This window comes from Nerophis lumbriciformis, linkage group LG39 (assembly GCF_033978685.3).
Source record: "Nerophis lumbriciformis linkage group LG39, RoL_Nlum_v2.1, whole genome shotgun sequence".
Lineage (NCBI taxonomy): Eukaryota > Metazoa > Chordata > Actinopteri > Syngnathiformes > Syngnathidae > Nerophis > Nerophis lumbriciformis.
Window position 1 is genome coordinate 10118190 of NC_084586.2, and position 25347 is coordinate 10143536.

At 43.4% G+C, this 25347-nt stretch overlaps 1 protein-coding gene across 1 annotated transcript in view; it reads right to left on the reverse strand.

The window, feature by feature from the left end:
* Window positions 1-25347, reverse strand: part of oat (ornithine aminotransferase) — a 31001-nt gene that overhangs the window by 1585 nt on the left and 4069 nt on the right. Inside the window, exons 2-9 of the mRNA XM_061931838.2 lie at window positions 24230-24462; window positions 14950-15174; window positions 14790-14885; window positions 14587-14714; window positions 9365-9487; window positions 3645-3773; window positions 3447-3560; window positions 422-566 (exon numbers count right to left, since the gene is read on the reverse strand). Of these exons, the coding sequence (XP_061787822.1) occupies window positions 422-566; window positions 3447-3560; window positions 3645-3773; window positions 9365-9487; window positions 14587-14714; window positions 14790-14885; window positions 14950-15174; window positions 24230-24440 (1171 nt within the window). The 5' untranslated portion in view covers window positions 24441-24462. The remainder of the gene's footprint in view (window positions 1-421; window positions 567-3446; window positions 3561-3644; window positions 3774-9364; window positions 9488-14586; window positions 14715-14789; window positions 14886-14949; window positions 15175-24229; window positions 24463-25347) is intronic.

Genomic DNA, 25347 nt, shown 5'->3' on the forward strand with positions numbered 1-25347 from the left:
ACAAGCGGTTGCCTTGTTGCCTTTCCATTAAGAACAATAAACTAGTTTTTAGTATAGGTTTGCTGGTTTCAAGAAATGTAATGCAGAGTGCATATCATTATGTCAAGATAATGGCACTAGCATTTACTTAATTTAAGAACATTTTTCAACATATTGAGCCAAAAGGTGTCTTTTTTTTTCCCCTACCAAGAAAAGTGCACTTGTTATTAGTGAGAATATACTTATTTTAAGGTATTTTTGGGTTCATTGCAGTTAGCTAATTTTACTTGTTTCGGAAAGTCTTGACAAGCCAAATGTTCTTGTTCTATTGGCAGATCATTTTGCTTAGTTCAAGTAAAATACCCCTCATTTTTGTATTTTTTTTCTTGTTTTTGAACACTGACTTTTTGCAGTGCACTTGCAAGGTAGAACTGCCACGCACCTTTGGTCTCCTTGATGACAATGGCGTTGAGAAGGCCTTTGCCTCGCACCGTGGTCACAACGTCTGATGGAAGCTTCCTCAGCTCATTGCGCAGCAACTTTCCCATCTTCTCCGCGTTCTCTGCCAGCTTCTCCTCCTCCATCACCTGCAAACACCAACAGTTTAAAATCAAGCATATCACGGATCCTTTGCATTAAAAACAAGCTTGTATGTCGACCAGTAGAGGGCACCGGCTGTACAGGAAATCAAAATATAATGTCAACAAGTCTATGAAAATACAGCGGACCTCAGTCTACGGACTCAACCTAACACAAACTTTTCAATCTACGAGCCACAGACTGAATGTTTGTGCCGCCCTCTTTGTCAGGTCGCTCTTGAAAAAGAGATTTTAATCTCAATGAGTCTTTACCTGGTTAAATAAAAGGAAATTGATAGATTGATTGATTGATACGCTTTGGTTAGGGTAGTCCCGATACCAATATTTTGGTACCGGTATCAAAATGTATTTCGATACTTTTCTAAATAAAGGGGACCACAAAAAATTGCATTATTGGCTTTATTTTAACAAAAAATCTTAGGGTACATTAAACATGTTTCTTATTGCAAATTTGTGAGTCCACTTTTGCTTTATTAGTAAATAAGCAAACCAAGGCTCCTAATTTAGCTGCTGACATATGCAGTAACATATTGTGTCATTTGTCATTCTATTATTTCGTCAACATTATTAAGGGCAAGTGGTAGAAAATGAATTATTAATCTACTTGTTCATTTACTGTTAATATCTGCTTACTTTCTCTTTTAACATGTTCTATCTACACTTCTGTTAAAATGTAATAATGACTTATTCTTATGTTGTTTGATGCTTAACATTAGTTTTGGATGATACCACAAATTTGGGTATCGATCCGATACCAAGTCGTTAAAGGATCATACATTGGTCATATTCAAAATCCGCATGTGTCCAGGGACGTATTTCCTGAGTTTATAAACATAATATACATTTAAAAAAACTAAAAAAGATTTTGTGATGCTAAAAAATATCGATGTAGTCGTAGTAGTATCGACTAGATACGCTCCTGTACTTGGTATCATTACAGTGGATGTCAGGTGTAGATCCACCCATGGCATTTGTTTACATTGTGATTCCAGTGAGCTACGGTGTGTAGTGAAGCATGTTTAGCTATTCCTCATCCTGCAGGGATGATAATTGTAAGAAACTTACTTTATTTGTCGCCATGGAGACGAGGATTAGTGATTTAGAAGTAGCTAAAACACTGCCGACTGCGATGGACATTAGCCGCTAGCTTGCCAACTATGTCTTAAAGCACCTCTTCCTGGGACTACTAACCTACTCAGTGGCCTAGTGGTTTGAGTGTCTGCCCTGAGATCGGTAGGTTGTGAGTTCAAACCCCGGGTCATACCAAAGACTATAAAAATGGGAACCAATACCTCCCTGCTTGGCACTCAGCATCAAGGGTTGGAATTGGGGGGTTAAATCACCAAAAATGATTCCCGTGCGTGGCCACCGCTGCTGCTCACTGCTCCCCTCACCTCCCAGGGGTTGATCAAGGGTGTTGGGTCAAATGCAGAGAATAATTTTGCCACACAGTGTGGGTGTGAGTGACAATCATCGGTACTTTATAGGGGAACATTATCACAATTTCAGAAGGGTTAAAACCATTAAAAATCAGTTCCCAGTGGCTTATTTTATTTTTCGAAGTTTTTCTCAAAATTTTACCCATCACGCAACATCACTAAAAAAAGCTTCAAAGTGCCTGATTTTAACCATCGTTACATACACCCGTCCATTTTCCTGTGACGTCACACAGTGATGCCGATACAAACAAACATGGCGGATAGAACAGCAAGTTTATAGCGACATTAGCTCGGATTCAGACTCGGATTTCAGCGACTTAAGCGATTCAACAGATTACGAATGTATTGAAACGGATGGTTGTAGTGTGGAGGCAGGTAGCGAAAACGAAATTGAAGAAGAAACTGAAGCTATTGAGCCATATCGGTTTGAACCGTATGCAAGCGAAACCGACGAAAACGACACGACAGCCAGCTACACGGGAGAAAGCGAGGACGATCGCCTTCTAACCAACAATTGGTATGTGTTTGTTTGGCATTAAAGGAAACTAACAACTATGAACTAGGTTTACAGCATATGAAATACATTTGGCAACAACATGCACTTTGAGAGTGCAGACAGCCCAGTTTTCATCAATTAATATATTCTGTAGACATACCCTCATCCGCTCTCTTTTCCTGGGGGTCTGGCGGCAGATTTCTTTGACTTTATCGTTGGAAATGCATCTGCTTTGAGTGTCGCAGGATATCCACACATTCTTGCCATCTCTGTCGTAGCATAGCTTTCGTTGGTAAAGTGTGCCGAACAAACGTCCAATTTCTTGCCGCTTTTGCATCTTTGGGCCACTGGTGCAACTTGAATCCGTCCCTGTTCGTGTTGTTACACCCTCCGACAACACACCGACGAGGCATGATGTCTCCAAGGTACGGAAAACAGTCGATAAAACGGAAAATAACAGAGCTGATTTGACTCGGTGTTTGTAATGTGTTTGAGAAAATGGCGGATTGCTTCCCGATGTTACGTCACAACGTGACGTCATCGCTCCGAGAACGAATAATAGAAAGGCGTTTAATTCGCCAAAATTCACCCATTTAGAGTTCGGAAATCGGTTAAAAAAATATATGGTCTTTTTTTTGCAACATCAAGGTATATATATTGACGCTTACATAGGTCTGGTGATAATGTTCCCCTTTAACTGGGTACTCCCAAAATTATATCTAATAGATTTTAAATCCTTCTAAAAAGATGCTAATTATAGTTATTATATAGTAAACTGTAGTTCAATAGTGTTACCATAAATTGTAAATGAAGGGTACACTCACATATGATTATTTCATAAGCCATTTTTTGTGTTTTTTGGGATATTGCACAAAGTTGGCCGCAGAGACACACGTTAGTGCTGTGTGAGTGAACGTGGGGATCAATACTGACCTGGAGGGCGGCGATGGCCACCCGACACGCGATGGGGTTACCTCCGTACGTGGACCCGTGCTCCCCGGGCTTGATGGTCAGCATGATCTCATCGTCACACAACACGGCAGACACCTGACACACAGAGAAGTTGCACAACCGCCAAAATCAATCAACAACAACATGAAAAAATGAAGACACGCGGCAGCATTATCTTACGGGGTAAACTCCTCCCGAAAGAGCCTTTCCCAAGATGACCACATCTGGACGCACTTGCTCGTGGTCCACAGCCAGACGCCGCCCAGTGCGGGCCAGGCCTGTCTGGACCTCGTCAGCAATCCACAGCACCTGATGACAGTTTTTACATATTTAAAATACGCAAACGTACCAAGTGAATCCCTCCTCTCCACAAAGCATGCATGTTTGCTTTGATACATTTAGTACAATAAAGACACTACAAGCCACCCAATGAAAGTTTACTGTGAGCTAACATAACACATATTAAGCTTTGTTTTAAGGGTGACAAATTAATATTAAAATTCCTAATAATGGATGACATTGTCTAATTTACATAATTGGATGCCCCGGGAGACAAGAAGTGAGCAACAAATGGGAAAAACAAAAATGTTTAGATACACAAATGAACACTGTCGCTCCTTTGTGTGTTGTTAATGTCAGAAGCAAGATGGAGTGGGGTGGGGGGGAGGTTGGGGGTGGGGGTGGGGTGACAACAGCACTTGCTGTTTGCTAAGAAAAGTGATGCTTTCGGCTCGATCCGAATACTCGCCCTTCCCCCTTGTTTTAGCCCTTTGCGCGTTTACGTCAATCGTGTGGTGTCCAAATTCTCCATCATGTAACGGGGTGAGAGCCGTACAGCGCTCTAAATGAAGTGACTTCGGGGAACTCCCTAGGATATCGAAGGAGAGGAGACATTTCCAACATTGCAATATGCCTGCTAAAAACGATGGCAGAAAACAAAGAGAAACCTACAAAATGTAAGGAATATGCTTAATTGTTGATTTTTCATATTTCCAACATTGCACTATGCCAGCTAAAATCCATCCATCCATCCCATCCATCCATTTTCTACCGCTTATTCCCTTTGGGGTCGCGGGGGGCGCTGGAGCCTATCCCAGCTACAACTGAGCGGAAGGCGGGGTACACCCTGGACAAGTCGCCACCTCATCGCAGGGCCAACACAGATAGACAGACAACATTCACACTCACATCCACACACTAGGGCCAATTTAGTGTTGCCAATCAACTTATCCCCAGGTGCATGTCTTTGGAGGTGGGAGGAAGCCGGAGTACCCGGAGGGAACCCACGCAGTCACGGGGAGAACATGCAAACTCCACACAGAAAGATCCCGAGCCCGGGATTGAACCCAAGACTACTCAGGACCTTCGTATTGTGAGGCAGATGCACTAACCCCTCTGCCACCGTGAAGCCCTTTTTCTGCCAGCTAAAACGATGGCAGAAAAAGAGAAACCTACAAAATGTCCATCCATCAATCCATCCATCTTCTTCCGCTTATCCGAGGTCGGGTCGCGGGGGCAGCAGCTTAAGCAGGGAAGCCCAGACTTCCCTTTCCCCAGCCACTTCGTCCAGCTCCTCCCGGGGGATCCCGAGGCGTTCCCAGGCTAGCCGGGAGAGATAGTCTTCCCAGCGTGTCCTGGGTCTTCCCCGTGGCCTCCTACCGGTCGGACGTGCCCGAAACACCTTCCTAGGGAGGCGTTCGGGTGGCATCCTGACCAGATGCCTGAACCACCTCATCTGGCTCCTCTCGATGTGGAGGAGCAGCGGCTTTACTTTGAGCTCCCCCCGAATGACAGAGCTTCTCACCCTATCTCTAAGGGAGAGCCCCGCCACTCGGCGGAGGAAACTCATTTCGGCCGCTTGTACCCGTGATCTTGTCCTTTCGGTCATGACCCAAAGCTCATGACCATAGGTGAGGATGGGAACGTAGATCGACCGGTAAATCGAGAGCTTTGCCTTCCGGCTCAGCTCCTTCATCACCACAACGGATCGATACAGCGTCCGCATTACTGAAGACGCCGCACCGATCCGCCTGTCGATCTCACGATCCACTCTTCCCCCACTCGTGAACAAGACTACGAGGTACTTGAACTCCTCCACTTGGGGCAAGATCTCCTCCCCGACCCGGAGATGGCACTCCACCCTTTTCCGGGAGAGAACCATGGACTCGGACTTGGAGGTGCTGATTCCCATCCCAGTCGCTTCACACTCGGCTGCGAACCGATCCAGTGAGAGCTGAAGATCCTGGCCGGAGGAAGCCATCAGGACCACATCATCTGCAAATAGCAGAGACCTAATCCTGCAGCCACCAAACCAGATACCCTCAACGCCCTGACTGCGCCTAGAAATTCTGTCCATAAAGGTTATGATTTTTCATAATGACACTCATGGTTTTGTTCAGGTGTTCATCCGTTGCTATTCCACGTACATATTTTATATTTACATTTTACGTAATGTGTTTTATAAATGCAGAAAGAATAAACAGCACGGCCACAGAAGCCACGTTTTCAATGGTTTGTTAATTACCGGTATATGTTTTCACCGCTCGTTACAACAAGCCAGCACTGCGATTGAAGCTACCGTAGTTTATTGCTTCTGAACAACGCCACCCTTGTTTTCTGCCTCATCAGTAAGGTAACAACGTGATACATGTTTGTGAAAAGTATGTACTAGAGATGTCCGATAATGGCTTTTTTGACGATATTCCGATATTGTCCAACTCTTAATTACTGATTCCGATATCAACCGATACCGATATATAAAGTCGTGGAATTAACACATAATTATGCCTAATTTTGTTGTGATGCCCCGCTGGATGCATTAAACAATGTAACAAGGTTTTCCAAAATAAATCAACTCATTGAAGTCACAAAGTGCATTTTTTTTTTTTTAACATTCCTCAAGACAGCAGCTTGGAATTTGGGACATGCTCTCCCTGAGAGAGCATGAGGAGGTTGAGGTGGGCGGGGTTGAGGGAGGAGGGGCGGAGGGGGGAGGGTAGCGGGGAGTGTATATTGTAGCGTCCCGGAAGAGTTAGTGCTGCAAGAGATTCTGGGTATTTGTTCTGTTGTGTTTATGTTGTGTTACGGTGCGGATGTTCTCCCGAAATGTGTTTGTCATTCTTGTTTGGTGTGGGTTCACAGTGTGGTGCATATTTGTAACAGTGTTAAAGTAGTTTATACGGCCACCCTCAGTGTGACCTGAATGGCTGTTGACCAAAGTATGCCTTGCATTCACTTGTGTGTGTGAAAAGCCGCAGTAGATATTATGTGATTGAGCCGGCACGCGAAGGCAGTGCCTTTAAGGTTTATTGGCGCTCTGTACTTCTCCCTACGTCCGTGTACCACTCCGTACAGCGGCGTTTTAAAAAGTCATACATTTTACTTTTTGAAACAGATACCGATAATTTCTAATATAACATTTTAAAGCATTTATCGGCTTTATACTTATACTTCTCTAGTATGTACGTTACATTCCCCCCCCAAAGAGTACACACGCTTTAGAAACGACAACAAAAATAGCCCAAACAAAACGGAACATCCCGTGCGACGTCATCTTCAAAGTAAACAAACATTTGTCGCTTCTGCTGTGTCACTGCCTGCAAACGGCGAGAGGTCCGAAAATTCCTAGGGACGTATTTTTAACACTTTGACATTGGACTACATTCTAAAGCCAAGGTGGAGGGTATAGAACAGGGGTCGGCAACCCGCGGCTCCGGAGCCGCATGTGGCTCTTTGATCACTCTGATGCGGCTCAGCAGCTTACTTGCTGAACCCCCCAATTTTCCCGTGAGACTTCCGGATTTGAGTGCCTCTCGCAGGAAACTCCCTGGATTAATATTCACCAATTTTCACCCTTACAGCTATAATAAGGGCGTGCCATGATGGTACAACATTTGGTGCTCTCTACAATCTGTATTAACAGCGTGCCAGCCCAACACTTGTTATACAATATACATCTTCTGCTTGCACACGTACGTGACAGCAAGGCATACTTTGTCAACAGCCACACAGGTTACACTGACGGTGACCATATAAAACAACTTTAACACTCTTACTAATAATGCGCCACACTTTGAACCAAAACCAAACAAGAATGACAAACACATGTCGGGAGAACATCTACACCTTAACACAACATAAACACAACAGAACAAACACCCAGAATCCCATGCAGCCCTGACTCTTCCGGGCTACATTATACACCCCTGCTACCACCAAACCCCGCCCCCACCCCAACCCTGCTCCCTCACACATCAGCGCCCCCCCCCCCCCCCTCCCTCTCCCCCTCTGTGCGCCGGTTGAGGTGGGCGGGGTTTGGTAGCGGGGGTGTATAATGTATCCCGGAAGAGTTAGGGCTGCATGGGATTCTGGGTATTTGTCCTGTTGTGTTTATGTTGTGTTACTGTGCAGACGTTGTCCCGAAATGTGTTTGTCATTCTTGTTTGGTGTGGGTTCACAGTGTGGCGCATTATTAGTAAGAGTGTTATAGTTTTTTTGTTATACCGCCACCGTCAGTGTAACCTGTGTGGTTGTTGACCAAGTATGCCTTGCTGTCACTTACGAGAGCAAACGGAAACACCATACAACGTGTGACTGATCAGGCACGCTGGATGTAGTGGGTGCGCTATGCTGTACCATTACGACACGCCTGACGCTGATAAGCGCCATTCATTTAAAACCTGCGTGCCGCACCAGCTTTCAAATTCCATATAAAAGGTGTGGGCAGCGTGTCTGAGACCCCTGGTTTATACATAGCACAAAGCAAAAAGAAAACTTTGTATGCAGTGTTATTTGATTAAAAATAAAAAATAAAAAATTGGCGGCTCCAATTGTTTTCTATAATTTGCGAAACTGGTCAAAATGGCTCTTTGACTGATAAAGGTTGCCGACCCCTGGTATAGAAGAAAGAGGTATGTTGATGGGCTCATATTGCCCATCCGGTGTTGTAATCATATTTTTTACCTCCCAATTTTTGTTACTTTGCGAAACTTCCCCCTAGCGAGTAGCGAGGCTCTCCTTCTGTGCTTTGTGTGTGTGTAAAGCTGGTGGTTTTGCTCCTCGCCCACCGAGACAAAGATTGTGAGTGACTAAAAAAAAAAAAGACGGCTCACTGCGTTCATTTAATTCTACTGTTAAATAAATAAATGCACTCAGGTGCTGAAAGCGATGTAGAGTGAGACCTCTTTTTCCGTGTTTGAAGCGAGAGACAAAGAACACACGGAGCGCAACAGGTCTAATTGGCAAACATGTCTGTCACTCAAATGCCAATGACAACCTCAGGCTCTTGCGATTACATTATCGCACTAAAACCTCAATGTCGATTAATCGTGCAGCCTTAGTGCCTATTTAATAATTATTTTGAAATAAAACTTGGTTAAAAGATTTCAGTGTGTGTATAAGTATTTTTTAAGCACATTCAGCAATGCTGTGATAATGACAGCCGTGATCATTTCGGTCACAATAACCGCGATATGAAATTTTACATTCCTACACAGATCCCTTCTGCTGTGTCCTCTTATTCTCTGGCAGACCAGGTGCGTACAAGGTGTGTCGAGAAGTGGAGCTACGAAGCCATCTGCTGTGTAGAGTTGGAAAAACAAGCTACGTTCACAGACCTACATTCACAGACAGTCCCATTATAATGTGTTTATGAGTATGAACAGGTAACACCTGCTTTATTAACACAAATAAATGAAGGTTTTGAAAAAAAGAACTGGAAAAACTAACAATCTTAACACATGTAGTTTATTTTTACAATTAAAAAAAAGTTGCAAGCTAAAAAGGGTTCGCTGTGCACCCTTATGCAGATTTTTTTTTAAATACCGGTAAGTAAGGAATGTTGATGTGCGTTTTTAATATTACCTTTAATACCCACATAAAATACAAATAAAATCACTCACATTGTGTCGAGTACAAAGCTCTCTGACTTTGGTCAGGTAGCCCTCGTCGGGCACCACTACCCCAGCCTCGCCTTGAATGGGCTCCACCATGAAGGCTGCAACGTGTGGGTCCTGAAGGGCTTGCTGCATCAGAGAGAAACAGGTCAAACTAAGGTCAACATGGAGAGTTTCAAAAACACATATTTGGGGTTAAAGGCCTACTGAAATGCGATTTTCTTATTTAAAACGGGGATAGCAGGTTCATTCTATGTGTCATACTTATCATTTGGCGATATTGCCATGTTTGCTGACAGGATTTAGTAGAGAACATCGACGATAAAGTTCGCAACTTTTAGTCGCTGATAAAAAAGCCTTGCTTGTACCGGAAGTAGCAGACGATATGCGCGTGACGTCACAGGTTGTGGAGCTCCTCACATCCGCACATTGTTTACAATCATGGCCACCAGCAGCGAGAGCGATTCGGACCGGGAAAGCAACGATTTAATTAATTAAATTATATTAATTTGAGCGAGGATGAAAGATTTTGTGGATGAGGAAAGTGACAGTGAAGGACTAGAGGGCAGTGGGAGCGATTCAGATAGGGACGATGCTGTGAGAGGCGGGTGGGACCTGATATTCAGCTGGGAATGACTAAAACAGTAAATAAACACAAGACATATATATACTTTATTAGCCACAACACAACCAGGCTTATATTTAATATGCCACAAATTAATCCCGCATTACAAACACCTCCCCCCTCCTGTCCATATAACCCGCCAATACAACTCAAACACCTGCACAACACACTCAATCCCACAGCCCAAAGTACCGTTCACCTCCCCAAAGTTCATACAGCACATATATTTCCCCAAAGTCCCCAAAGTTACGTACGTGACATGCACATAGCGGCACGCACGTACATGTTTGGAAGCCGCAGCTGCATACGTACTCACGGTACCGTGTCTGCGTATCCAACTCAAAGTACTCCTGGTAAGAGTCTCTGTTGTCCCAGTTCTCCACAGGTCAATGGTAAAGCTTGACTGTCATCTTTCGGGAATGTAAACAATGAAACACCGGCTGTGTTTGTATTGCTGCAGCCGCCCGCAATACACCGCTTCCCACCTACAGCTTTCTTCTTTGCTGTCTCCATTGTTCATTGAACAAATTGCAAAAGATTCACCAACACAGATGTCCAGAATACTGTGGAATTTTGCAATGAAAACAGACGACTTAATAGCTGGCCACCATGCTGTCCCAAAATGTCCTCTACAATCCATGACGTCACGCGCAGACGTCATCATACCGAGACGTTTTCAGCAGGATATTTCGCGCGAAATTTAAAATTGCACTTTAGTAAGCTAACCCGGCCGTATTGGCATGTGTTGCAATGTTAAGATTTCATCATTGATATATAAACTATCAGACTGCGTGGTCGGTAGTAGTGGGTTTCAGTAGGCCTTTAAAAACAATCTCCATCCACACAAGTGTAATTTCAAAACTGTCTATGTCTACACACAAACGCATACATACACCTGCTGTCATGCACATTTTGTCCAATCAGAAGCCTGACAAAAAGCAGCAATAGCTGACTTGGTGGAATTAGACCTCCTATTATGTTTAGTTTGACGTACAATAGCATGTACATTATCTTTAAAACCAGCCTGCACCGACACAGAGCCCTGGGAACATTATTAAAGAGCGAATGCACGCCTGTGCTGCTGAAACTCAACACTCACAGAATAACATGTTCAGCAACATGTGCAGTGAAGTGTACATTATTTCTCAAAATCAGCCACACTAACAAGCCAAGGAAACCCTTTTGCATGTTTAAGTGAAGCACACGAACGTGCGTGTCTCGCTGCAAGACCGTCATGGAATTACAAAGCATTTAATCATGGATATAGTGATATAGTAGATGTGTAATGAAGTGTATATTGTCTTTAACATCAGTACACTACAAGGAGGACGCTACATTGTTTTGTTTTTTTAGTTGCTTTTTACACGAGAACACGGACGAACAAGGACTAAAAACTAGAGACGTCCGATGATGGCTTTTTTGCCGATATTCCGATATTGTCCAACTCTTAATTACCGATTCCGATATCAACCGATAGATATATACAGTCGTGGAATTAATTATTATGTCTAATTTTGTTGTGATACCCCGCTGGATGCATTAAGCAATGTAAGATTTTCCAAAATAAATCAACTCACGTTATGGAAAAAGATGCCAACATGGCACTGCCATATTTATTATTGAAGTCACAAAGTGCATTATTTTTTTTTTTAACATGCCTCAAAACAACAGCTTGGAATTTGGGACATGCTCTCCCTGAGAGAGCATGAGGAGGTTGAGGTAGGCGGGGTTGGGGATAGCGGGGGGTGTATATTGTAGCGTCCCGGAAGAGTTAGTGCTGCAAGGGGTTCTGGGTATTTGTTCTGTTGTGTTACGGTGCGGATGTTCTCCCGAAATGTGTTTGTCATTCTTGTTTGGTGTGGGTTAAACAGTGTGGCGCATATTTGTAACAGTGTTAAAGTTGTTTATACGGCCACCCTCAGTGTGACCTGTATGACTGTTGACCAAGTATGCTTGGCATTCACTTGTGTGTGTGAAAAGATGTTATGTGATAAAGTTTATTGGCGCTCTGTACTTCTCCCTACGTCCGTGTACACAGCGGCGTTTTAAAAAGTCATACAATTTTACTTTTTGAAACAGATACCGATAATTTTGAAACCGATAATTTCCGATATTACATTTTAAAGCATTTATCGGCCGATACTATCGGACATCCCTACTAAAAACATAAAATAATATTGCACCTTTCTTATGAAAACGTAGCAAAAAATCTTGCTTGTCAAAGTTGTCCCATCAGCTGGAGGTTAAATAGCGATCGTATCCAAAACAGCTGACTGTCATTAGCGCCGGCGGGAATATCGTAAAGCCCGTTTTGAGGTGTCTTTTTTATTAACGTTGAGTGAAAAGAGCATGTTTACGTTCAAACATACAGTAATTCTTCTTATAGTGTGTTTAAAGCCTCCAAGGCAGTGTTGTCGAGCTTGGAAATGACAGCGCACAACAGTGACGTCATCACAAGTCTCCTTTTGTGCCGTGTACACGCATACGCTGAGCGGAGAGTTTTGGAACTCTACACTTTGGCCAGCGTTTGTAAAAGTCTGCGTTTTTAAAAGACAAAATTATGCGTCTGCGTGTGGACGAGAGGCCTAAACGCAGAGATAAGTACCGCATTTTTCGGACTATAAGTCGCAGTTTTTTTCATAGTTGCGACTTATACTCAGGAGCGACTTATGTGTGAAATTATTAACACATTACCGTAAAATATCAAATAATATTATTTAGCTCATTCACGTAAGAGACTAGACGTATAAGATTTCATGGGATTTAGCGATTAGCAGTGACAGATTGTTTGGTAAACGTATAGCATGTTCTATATGTTATAGTTATTTGAATGACTCTTACCATAATATGTTACGTTAACATACCAGGCACCTTCTCAGTTGGTTATTTATGCCTCATATAACGTACACTTATTCAGCCTGTTGTTCACTATTCTTTATTTATTTTAAATTGCCTTTCAAATGTCTATTCTTAGTGTTGGATTTTATCAAATAAATTTCCCCCAAAAATGCGACTGTTTTTTTCCTTCTTTATTATGCATTTTTGGCTGGTGCGACTTATACTCCGAAAAATACGGTATGTAAGTATCTGTGTTCGTGTGGACATGGCCGAAGATAACACGGCCAATAGGGTCCTGTTTACATGCTTTGTTAGTTTGTGGTCAGCAGGTTTGAGGAGATCATGTATTGTGAAACAAGCACTGTTCAAGATTTTAAAATACACAAAAAGGACAGCCTGTCTTTGAATTTAGAGTAAGAGTAAACATTGGCTCTGTCTAGTGCAGGGGTCGGCAACCCGCGGCTCCGGAGCCGCATGCGGCTCTTTGATCACTCTGATGCGGCTCAGCAGCTTACTTGCTGAATCCCCCAATTTTCCCGTGAGACTTCCGGATTTCAGTGCCTCTTCGCAGAAAACTCCCGGGATTAATATTCATCAATGTTCACCCTTACGGCGTGCCATGATGGTACAACATTTGACGCCCTCTACAATCTGTATTAACAGAGTGCCAGCCCAACACATGTTAAACAACATACATATTTTGCTTGCACACATGCGTGACAGCAAGGCATACTTGGTCAACAGCCACACAGGTTACACTGACGGTGGTCATTTAAAACAACTTTAACACTCTTACTAATAATGCGCCACACTTTGAACCAAAACCAAACAAGAATGACAAACACATTTCGGAAGAACATCTGCACCTTAACACAACATAAACACAACAGAACAAACACCCAGAATCCCATGCAGCCCTGACTCTTCCGGGCTACATTATACACCCCTGCTACCACCAAACCCCGCCCCCACCCCAACCCTGCTCCCTCACACATCAAACCCCCCTCTGTGCGTCGGTTGAGGTGGGCGGGGTTTGGTAGCGGGGGTGTATAATGTATCCCGGAAGAGTTAGGGCTGCATGGGATTCTGGGTATTTGTCCTGTTGTGTTTATGTTGTGTTACTGTGCAGATGTTCTCCCGAAATGTGTTTGTCATTCTTGTTTGGTGTGGGTTCACAGTGTGGCGCATTATTAGGAAGAGTGTTATAGTTTTTTTTATACCACCACCGTCAGTGTAACCTGTGTGGTTGTTGACCAAGTATGCATGGCTGTCACCTACGTGAGCAAGCGGAAACACCATACAACGTGTGACTGATCAGGCACGCTGGTTGTAGTGGGCGCTATATGCTGTACTATCACGGCACGCATGACGCTGACAAGCGCCATTCATTTATAACCCGCGTGCCGCACCAGCTTTCAAATTCCACATAAAGATGTGGGCAGCGTGTCTGAGACCCCTGGTTTATACATAGCAAAAAAAAAACTTTGATGCAGTGTTATTTCATTTAAAATTTCAAAAAATTTTTGCGGCTCCCATTGTTTTCTATAATTTGCGAAACTGGTCAAAATGGCTCTTTGACTGGTAAAGGTTGCCGACCCCTGGTCTAGTGCGTCTATCACCCATTACCATATTAATTTCTGCAGATTAGACTTTACTCTTAGGTGCATAAGCATGCCTCTTGGTTACAGTCGTTCGACAATTTTGTAGTCACTTATTCAACAGGCTCATGGTTATGCAAGTTGTCATGCTGTGAAAACAAAAGCACCTCCAGTGCTGGAATGTCATTGAACGGAACCAGCTCGAAGCCTGGCATTAAGGGGCCAAACCCTTCGTAGCAAGTGGGGTCGGTGGAGCTGGAGATGGCTGCCAATGTACGACCCCAAAAGTTCCCATCTGGTACAAAAAAATAACACAGAACAGTTAGTGTTTCACAGCCAATAAAAGCAAACCCCTGGTAAAGCTTCTGACCTGCAAAGACGATCTTGGCTTTGTTTTGTGGGACACCCTTCACGTTGTAAGCCCATTTACGAGCCAGTTTACAGGCCGTCTCGCCACCTTCCACGCCTACAAAAAAACACCGGTGATAATGGCAAAGATATGATTTGAGCGAGGGCTGCTTGTTCCTTACCGGTGTTCATGGGTAGGACCTTGTCGTAACCAAACATGGTGGTGACGAACTCCTCGTACTCCCCCAGGATGTCGTTGTAAAAGGCTCTGGAGGTCAGGGTGAGCTTGGAGGCCTGGGCGTTGAGGGCGGCGATGATCTTGGGGTGGCAGTGGCCCTGGTTGACGGCACTGTAGGCGCTGAGGAAGTCAAAGTAGCGGCTGCCTTCCACGTCCCACACAAAGATGCCTAAGGATAGGTGGAGGAGTGTACTCGATTAGATTTTCTGTTACAATGCTTTGGTTAAAAACTGTAAAAGGAACAGATGAGCGATGGTTGCTGATGTCATCATGATATTTGTAATTAAATAGGCTAATAAAAACATATACGTATTTAAAAGGACATATACTACTCAGTGGCCTAGTGGTTAGAGTGTCCGCCCTGAGATTGGTAGGTTGTGAGTTCAAACCCCGGCCGAGTCATACCAAAGACTATAAAAATGGGACCCATTACCTCCCTGCTTGGTACTCAGCATCAAGGGTTGGAATTGGGGGTTAAATCACCAAAAATGATTCCCGGGCGCGGCAACCGCTGCTGCCCACTGCTCCCCTCACCTCCCAGGGGGTGATCAAGGGTGATGGGTCAAATGCAGAGAATAATCTCGCCACACCTAGAGTGTGTGTGTGACAATCATTGGTACTTTAACTTTAACTTTTTAACTTTTACTTGTGTCTTTAATCATTCATATAAACATTACAGTTTTTTATGATGTCTTTTTGGTCTATTTTTCCATTTTTCAAGAGCTTCCACAAACAGCCCCTTGGCTTTGAACATTGTTGGCTTACATATTTCACCAGGAAGGCAAAGTGTTGCCAAACAACAGGAGGCAATAATTCACCCAGCCCCACTGTAGCAAGGATCTAAAATGTTAAGGGGTCATAATTTGGAATTTTACATGAAATACTCAAGCAAAATATGAAAATAAGTGTGTTTTTTGGTTTTATTTTTATTTTTTGTGTGTACACCCTTCCTTCCATGAGGGTATTGTCTAAAGGCCAAAACTATAATGACTAAATTAACTAAAAATATATTATACTCGATATATCGTGGGTTTGTCTCTGTGCAATGTAGAAAATGACTATTTCGTGAGTATTCGAGTATACGTTCTCACACAGTTGCTTTTAGCTGCGGGCATTACACTGCAGGCTTTTCTCATTCTTTCTTGTCACCTTGTCACAGAGACATAAAACAAGCGCACCTTGTTACATACGCCCTCGCGGAGCAGAGAGGTTCGGCATGGGTAAAGTTAGCTGTGGCAGGTGGTGAAAGCAGAGCAGTGCGAGTGATAATACGAGAGAGAAAGATGCGAATCTGGTAACAAATGGAGGAATAATTCGATCCTAAGAAAAACAGCACAGGGTCCATCGTCTGGCGGTGGTTTGGCTTCAAGCGGGAAGATGTTGAACAGAGAACAGTAAGATGTAAAGTATGCGACAAAAGCGTTGCTACAAAAAGTAGCATCGCTACTAATTTGTAGCATAATTTGAAAAGTCCCCCGCTAGAGAATAAGGAGTGCTTGAAACTCTGCATTTTGACATCTCGGCCGGTGCCACACCCAACAAAATGCCGAAGCAACCAGCACTGACCCAATTGAGCCTGGCGTCTTCCATTTCCAGATCAACACCGTATGAAAAAAATAGTCAAAAACAGGAGATAACGTCCGCAGTAACCTACCACATAGCAAAGGACATACACAATTTGATTTCCTTTTATGCAGCTAATTTTTATTTTACAGTTTTTTAAATATCCTGTGTGACATCATGCACAAAGGTGCGCTTTATTTGTTTTAAAATATTGTAGTGGCGTTCTGTACAAAAACTCTTTCATTTAGTGTTGTTTGTTGTTTGTTTCAATGACACTAGAATGAGACAGTCAGAGATTACAAAGAGAAACATAGCCAGGACTTGTGATCTCGCTAGAAAGATGTCCAGGCATCGAGTAATTGTCTCTGGCCCCCTGCCTGCGAGAGGCAATGATGAGAGATATAGCAGATTAGTCTCGCTTAACAAGTGGCTGGCTAGCTTCTGTAGACAACAGGGACTAACGTTTATTCATAATTGGCCCTCTTTCTGGGGCAAACCAGACTTGCTGATGAGGGACGGCCTTCACCCTAACCAGGAAGGCGCCATCATCCTGTCTAAGAATATAGACTACTGTTTAAGTCACATTTGACTAACTACACTAGAGCAAGCCCGGTCACAGGCAATTACAGAGCCTGCTAGTCCGGGTGAGGAGTCAGTTAAGCTAGAACTAGCCAGCACCAGGCTGGATAATTCCTGTACGCATAGCAATTTTCTTAGAATAACACACAACTCACATAATGTGTTTTCTGTTGTGAATGTGTCCGGGGTAGATATGCATTCTACTGAGGTGGCAAATCATGATGCGTTCAGTCGATCGCAGCATCAAGTAAACAATCTGAAAATTCCCGTCGTATCAATTCCTAGATATGGTCGAAACTATTTAAAGTGCACTACGTATAATAAACGCAACATTATTAATATTTCTACTACGGATAATTTAAACAAAAACTCGTCAAAACAGCCCAATACTTATAATATGGGCTTTTTAAACATAAGATCATTGTCTCCCAAAACGTTATTAGTTAATGAGGTCATTAGAGACAACAATCTTAACGTCATTGGTCTTAGCGAAACCTGGCTCAAACCAGACGAATTTTTTGCGCTAAATGAGGCATCTCCTCCTAACTATACGAATGCGCATATTGCCCGTCCCCTTAAAAGGGGTGGGGGGGTCGCACTAATATACAATGAAAACTTTAACCTTACCCCTAACCTAAATAATAAATACAAATCGTTTGAGGTGCTTACTATGAGGTCTGTCGCACCGCTGCCTCTCGATATGGCTGTTATCTACCGCCCCCCAGGGCCCTACTCGGACTTTATTAATGAATTCTCAGAGTTCGTTGCTGATCTAGTGACGCACGCAGACAATATAATCATAATGGGGGACTTAATATCCATATGAATAACCCATCGGACCCTCAGTGCGTGGCGCTCCAGACTATAATTGATAGCTGTGGTCTTACACAAATAATAAATGAACCTACGCATCGCAACGGCAATACGATAGATCTAGTGCTGGTCAGGGGTGTCACCACCTCCAAAGTTATGGTACTCCCGTATACTAAAGTAATGTCCGATCATTACCTTATAAAATTCGAAGTTCTGACTCATTGTCAACAAACTAATAATAATAATAACTGCTATAGCAGCCGCAACATTAATGCCACCACAACGATGACTCTTGCTGACCTACTGCCTTCGGTAATGGCACCATTCCCAAATTATGTCGGCTCTATTGATAACCTCACTAACAACTTTGACAATGCCCTGCGCAAAACCATTGATAGTATAGCACCGCTAAAACAAAAAAGGGCCCCTAAAAGGCGCACCCCATGGTTTACAGAGGAAACCAGAGCTCATAAATTATCATGTAGAAAGTTGGAACGCAAATGGCGCGCGACCAAGCTTGAGGTTTTCCATCAAGCATGGAGTGATAGTTTAATATCGTATAAACGCATGCTTACCTTAGCTAAAGCTAAATATTACTCAAATCTCATCCGCCTCAACAAAAACGACCCTACATTTTTGTTTAGTACAGTAGCATCGCTAACACAACAAGGGACTCCTCCCAATAGCTCCACCCACTCGGCAGATGACTTTATGAATTTCTTTAATAAGAAAATTGAACTCATTAGAAAGGAGATTAAAGACAACGCATCCCAGCTACAACTGGGTTCTATGAACACAGATACAACTGTATCTACGACGGATACTGCAATACAAAATAGTCTCTCTCTTTTTGATGAAATAACATTAGAGGAACTATTACAGCGTGTAAGTGGGATAAAACAAACAACATGTTTACTTGACCCACTTCCTGGGAAACTTATCAAGGAGCTTTTTGTATTATTAGGTCCATCAGTGCTAAATATTATAAACTTATCACTTTCCTCTGGCACTGTTCCCCTAGCATTCAAGAAAGCGGTTATTCATCCTCTGCTCAAAAGACCTAACCTTGATCCTGACCTCATGGTAAACTACCGGCCGGTGTCCCACCTTCCCTTTATTTCGAAAATCCTCGAAAAAATTGTCGCACAGCAGCTAAATGAACACTTAGTGTCTAACAATCTCTGTGAACCTTTTCAATCCGGTTTCAGGGCAAATCACTCTACGGAGACAGCCCTCGCAAAAATGACTAATGATCTACTGCTAACGATGGATTCTGATGCGTCATCTATGTTGCTGCTTCTTGATCTTAGCGCTGCTTTCGATACCGTCGATCATAATATTTTATTAGAGCGTATCAAAACACGTATTGGTATGTCAGACTTAGCTTTGTCGTGGTTTAACTCTTATCTTACTGACAGGATGCAATGCGTCTCCCATAATAATGTGACCTCGGACTATGTTAAGGTAACGTGCGGAGTTCCTCAGGGTTCGGTTCTTGGCCCTGCACTCTTTAGTATTTACATGCTGCCGCTAGGCGACATCATACGCAAATACGGTGTTAGCTTTCATTGTTATGCTGATGACACCCAACTCTACATGCCCCTAAAGCTGACCAACACGCCGGATTGTAGTCAGCTGGAGGCGTGTCTTAATGAAATTAAACAATGGATGTCCGCTAACTTCTTGCAACTCAACGCCAAGAAAACGGAAATGCTGATTATCGGTCCTGCTAAACACCGACATTTATTTAATAATACCACCTTAACATTTGACAACCAAACAATTACACAAGGCGAATCAGTAAAGAATCTGGGTATTATCTTCGACCCAACTCTCTCGTTTGAATCACACATTAAGAGTGTTACTAAAACGGCCTTCTTTCATCTCCGTAATATCGCTAAAATTCGTTCTATTTTATCCACTAGCGACACTGAGATCATTATTCATGCGTTCGTTACGTCTCGTCTCGACTACTGTAACGTATTATTTTCGGGTCTCCCTATGTCTAGCATTAAAAAATTACAGTTGGTACAAAATGCGGCTGCTAGACTTTTGACAAGAACAAGAAAGTTTGATCATATTACACCTATACTGGCTCACCTGCACTGGCTTCCTGTGCACTTAAGATGTGACTTTAAGGTTTTACTACTTACGTATAAAATACTACACGGTCTAGCTCCGTCCTATCTTGTCGATTGCATTGTACCATATGTCCCGGCAAGAAATCTGCGTTCAAAGAACTCCGGCTTATTAGTGATTCCCAGAGCCCAGGGGGGCACAGGTCCGGTGGCCATGGATGAAGTGCTGGCTGTCCAGAGTCGGGACCCGGGGTGGACCGCTCGCCTGTGCATCGGCTGGGAACATCTCTGCGCTGCTGACCCGTCTCCGCTCGGGATGGTGTCCTGCTGGCCCCACTATGGACTGGACTCTTACTATTATGTTGGATCCACTATGGACTGGACTCTCACAATATTATGTCAGACCCACTCGACATCCATTGCTTTCGGTCTCCCCTAGAGGGGGGGGGGTTACCCACATATGCGGTCCTCTCCAAGGTTTCTCATAGTCATTCACACCGACGTCCCACTGGGGTGAGTTTTTCCTTGCCCGTATGTGGGCTTTGTACCGAGGATGTCGTTGTGGCTTGTGCAGCCCTTTGAGACACTTGTGATTTAGGGCTATATAAATAAAGATTGATTGATTGATTGATTTTGATATGTCATCTTAGTGACATCATGCACAAAAGTGCTTGTTTAAAAATGTCTCTGACAATCTTGCACTTTCTGTTTTGAAATGACATGAATGTTCGTGCCACTGCTTAATAACTGTTTAATAAATACGCTTTTGGTCAATTGACTTAGTTGTGATTTCCCTCTCTGCATGAAAGTTTAAAATTAGCATATATTAATGGAGTATGACCAAGAATGTTTTAATGTAGGCACATAGAATCATCATACTGGTGCGATTATATGCATCAAGTGTTCATTCAAGGCTACGGCAAAATATAGAGATATATATCGTGTATCGTGACATGGCCTAAAAATATTGAGATAGTACCGGTAATAAAAGGCCATATCGCCCAGCCCTAGTAGAAAGCAAAGGTACATTTTCATTGTTACTTTTTTTTTCTTGCTTTTAAATATGCTAAAATGTTTCTGGTAGGCTTTCTGGACAGTGCAAAAAACAATTCTTAATTAAAAAAATAATAAAAAAAAAAAAAAAAAGTGGGGTTTACCAGTTTTCTGGAAGCGCCAAGTGTGCATAAGTGCCAAGGGTCTAGTGCAGGGGTTCCCAAACTACGGTCCCCCCTGCATCCAAAATCCAGCCGGCGGGAAGTCCCAAGTTAAAAAAAAACAAAACTTTGTTTTTTTCCCCCCCAGAATAATTTTTTAAAATCTGTCCTTTCTAATACATTTTCTACCACTTGTTACTCTGTGTCTCCTAGCCGCTCAGGCAAATACTATTGTCTAAAAATGATAACGTGACATCACGCCGCTGTGTCGGGGGAGCGCGCGGGAAGTGCGTGCTCTTTCAGTCCATTAGTGCACGAGGACACACACATATATATACAGCCCGAGTCAAAAAGTTTGGGGACCCCCTGGTTTAATGTGAGAGGTTCCTAACCAACGTTCCCTCTAAGGTGCGCGCCTGCGCAATTGCGCACTGCTCAAGCGTCCTCTGTGCACAGCAGATATATGCCGCGCACCAAATTAAATCCCATCTGAATTCTAAACAAAATAAACACATTTATTCTGTGTAATTTTGCAATGCAACTCTGAGTGACAGTGACAACAAGCGGCCCTAACGGTGTTCGTCAACACCGTTCAATTATTGTAACGTCTATCGAGATGCTTTGAGGACAGGAATTATATCGATCACTTTATTAAGCAAAACTGTTTATATTCGGCCATAAACACACAAAAAACATGAGTAAAAAACTTCTCTCGAAAAACTAGTCATTTTCTGCCGTACAAACCAGGCCAAAACCAACTTGTCATCTGTCACCAACACGCATAGCACTAAGCCACTGGTGCGTTTATGGCCACACAAAAAGTCAGACAACTCAAACACCACACAAAGTTACACTATGACACCTCAGTCATACGTGTGCTTATTTTACTGTCATTTATTATTAATGTTCATTTATTTATATTAATCATGGAATGCTGTTACTAGAGAAAGTTACAGGAATGCACACTTCATCCTATGCTTACATTTCATTGTGCAACATGAGGATGTTTAAAGGGGAACATTATCACCATTTCAGAAGGGTTAAAACCATTAAAAATCAGTTCCCAGTGGCTTATTTTATTTTTCGAAGTTTTTTTCAAAATTTTACCCATCACGCAATATCCCTAAAAAAAGCTTCAAAGTGTCTGATTTTAACCATTGTTATATACATCCGTCCATTTTCCTGTGACGTCACATAGTGATGCCAATACAAACAAACATGGCGGATGGACAGCAAGGTATAGCGACATTAGCTCGGATTCAGACTCGGATTTCAGCGGCTTAAGCGAAATTGAAGAAGAAACTGAAGCTATTGAGCCATATCGGTTTGAACCGTATGCAAGCGAAACCGACGAAAACGACACGACAGCCAGCGACACGGGAGAAAGCGAGGACGAATTCGGCGATCGCCTTCTAACCAACGATTGGTATGTTTGTTTTTAAGTGTTGTAGTGTTTTTAAACTAAATTATTGGTAAACACAGTTTATGTATAATAATTTACGTAAAACCGCGAGTAATGAATAAATTTTTCATCAATTAATATATTCTGTAGACATACCCTCATCCGCTCTCTTTTCCTGAAAGCTGATCTGTCCAGTTTTGGAGTTGATGTCAGCAGGCCAGGGAAGCTAGGGTCGATATTCTTCTCTTGATCATCTTCGGTGGCTTAAGGGACGGTAGAAGCGGTGTGAGCCAAGACATCCAGGGGGTTTAGCTCGCTCGTCTGCGGGAACAAACTGCCGCCATTGCTTGCCGTGCTACCGAGGTCCTTTGTCCCTGAATAGCTCACACACTCTGGCAGATTCAATGGGGGTCTGGCGGCAGATTTCTTTGACTTTCTCGTTGGAAATGCATCTGCTTTGAGTGTCGCAGGATATCCACACATTCTTGCCATCTCTGTCGTAGCATAGCTTTTGTCGGTAAAGTGTGCGGAACAAACGACTGACCATTTTCGTCGGCTTTCCCCACGCCCTCGTATTTTGAACAACATTCGTCCAATTTCTTGCCACTCCCGCATCTTTGGGCCACTGGTGCAACTTGAATCCGTCCCTGTTCGTGTTGTTACACCCTCTGACAACACACCGACGAGGCATGATGTCTCCAAGGTACGGAAAACAGTCGAAAAAACGGAAAATAACAGAGCTGATTTGATTCGGTGTTTGAGAAAATGGCGGATTGCTTCCCGATGTGACGTCACGTTGCTCCGAGAGCGAATAATAGAAAGGCGTTTAATTCGCCAAAATTCACCCATTTAGAGTTCGGAAATCGGTTAAAAAATATATGGTCTTTTTTCTGCAACATCAAGGTATATATTGACGCTTACATAGGTCTGGTGATAATGTTCCCCTTTAAGGGCAACTAAATGTGATCTCTGAAAGGGGTACAAATGATTTCCAAAGCAGGACCCCCACCCAGACATATTGTACAATACTAATCCATAGCTTATGAAAAACAAGATTTCTTTTATTTTCATTACAAGTGGGCCAAATCACTAATATTACAAAATAATCTCATGAAAATGACTCCTCTCATTTGAGTGTTATTATAAAAGATTGGTTTGAGACAGGTGTGCTGCTGGTATTGCCACGTGTGATGTTGCTCACATGTGCTCTACTGAATGCTCAGGGAGTTTTTGTTGTTTGCTCAGACACATGAACAATTAGAGGGAACATTGGTCCTAACCTTAAACCTACTCAGTGGCCTTGTGGTTAGAGTGTTTGCCCTGAAATGGGTAGGTCGTGAGTTCAAACCCCGGCCGAGTCATACCAAAGACTATAAAAATGGGACCCATTACCTCCCTGCTTGGCATTCAGTATCAAGGGTTGGAATTGGGGGTTAAATCACCAAAAATGATTCCCGGGCACGGCCACTGCTCACTGCTACCCTCACCTCCCAGGGGGTGATCAAGGGTGATGGGTCAAATGCAGAGAATAATTTCACCACACCTAGTGTGTGTGTGTGTGTGTGTGTGTGTGTGTGTGTGTGTGTGTGTGTGTGTGTGTGTGACAATCATTGGTACTTTAACTTTAATACGAACCTTCGCCCCTCTCCAGAGCCACGGGCAGGGGATGGTAGTTGTGCGCCCCGTACTTCTCCTCGCGGGCGTAGATCTCCTCGGCTGCAAGCGGCTGTTCCGATTTCTTCGCGGCGGCGGAAGCGGAACGCGACCCACCTGAGTGGACGCTGCGGCGGAGCACCGGTGCGGCGCTTCGCAAGCCGCGACCCAGCTGGCGAACCACTGAATTCATTCTGGTGTGGCGGCGGTGGTGTCTGAGGGGGACAAAAACACAATAATTGTTAGGCAACATACCAAGGGTTCACACTTCGTACTATGTACTCTGTCAGTCTTGCTAACCAAACAATGCAACGTGATTAACACACAGACGAGCTCGCTTAGGTATGCTGCTGAACTAGGCATTTCTTTCACACAGGACACAAAAAGAGGATTGGAATTTCACTGGACGGGAGCTCAGTTTAGCTCTGAATTATGAAGGCTTGCAAGGCACACAGTATCATGTCGACATGTTGGGCAACTCTAAAGCAGGGGTGTCAAACTCATTTTAGCTCAGGGGCCGCATGGAGGAAAATCTATCCCCAAATGAGCCGGAATGGTAAAATCATGGCATGATAACTTAAAAATAAAAGGCAACTTCAGGTTGTTTTCTTTGTAGAGATGTCCGATAATAGCGGACTGACGATATTATCAGCCCATAAATGCTTTAAAATGTAATATCGGAAATTATCGGAAATTATCGGTATCGGTTTGAAAAAGTTAAATTTATGACTTTTTAAAACGCCGCTGTGCGGAGTGGTACACGGACGTAGGGAGAAGTACAGAGCGCCAATAAACCTGCGTACCGGCCCAATCACATAATATCTGCGGTTTTTTGCACACACAAGTGAATGCATGCATACTTGGTCAACAGCCATACAGGTCACACTGAGGGTGGCCGTATAAACAACTTTAACACTGTTACAAAAATGTGCCACACTGTTAACCTACACCAAACAAGAATGACAAACACATTTCGGGAGAACATCCGCACCGTAACACAACATAAACACAACAGGACAAATACCCAGAACCCCTTGCAGCACTAACTCTTCCGGGACGCGACAATATACACCCCCCGCTACCCCCTACCCCCCCAACTC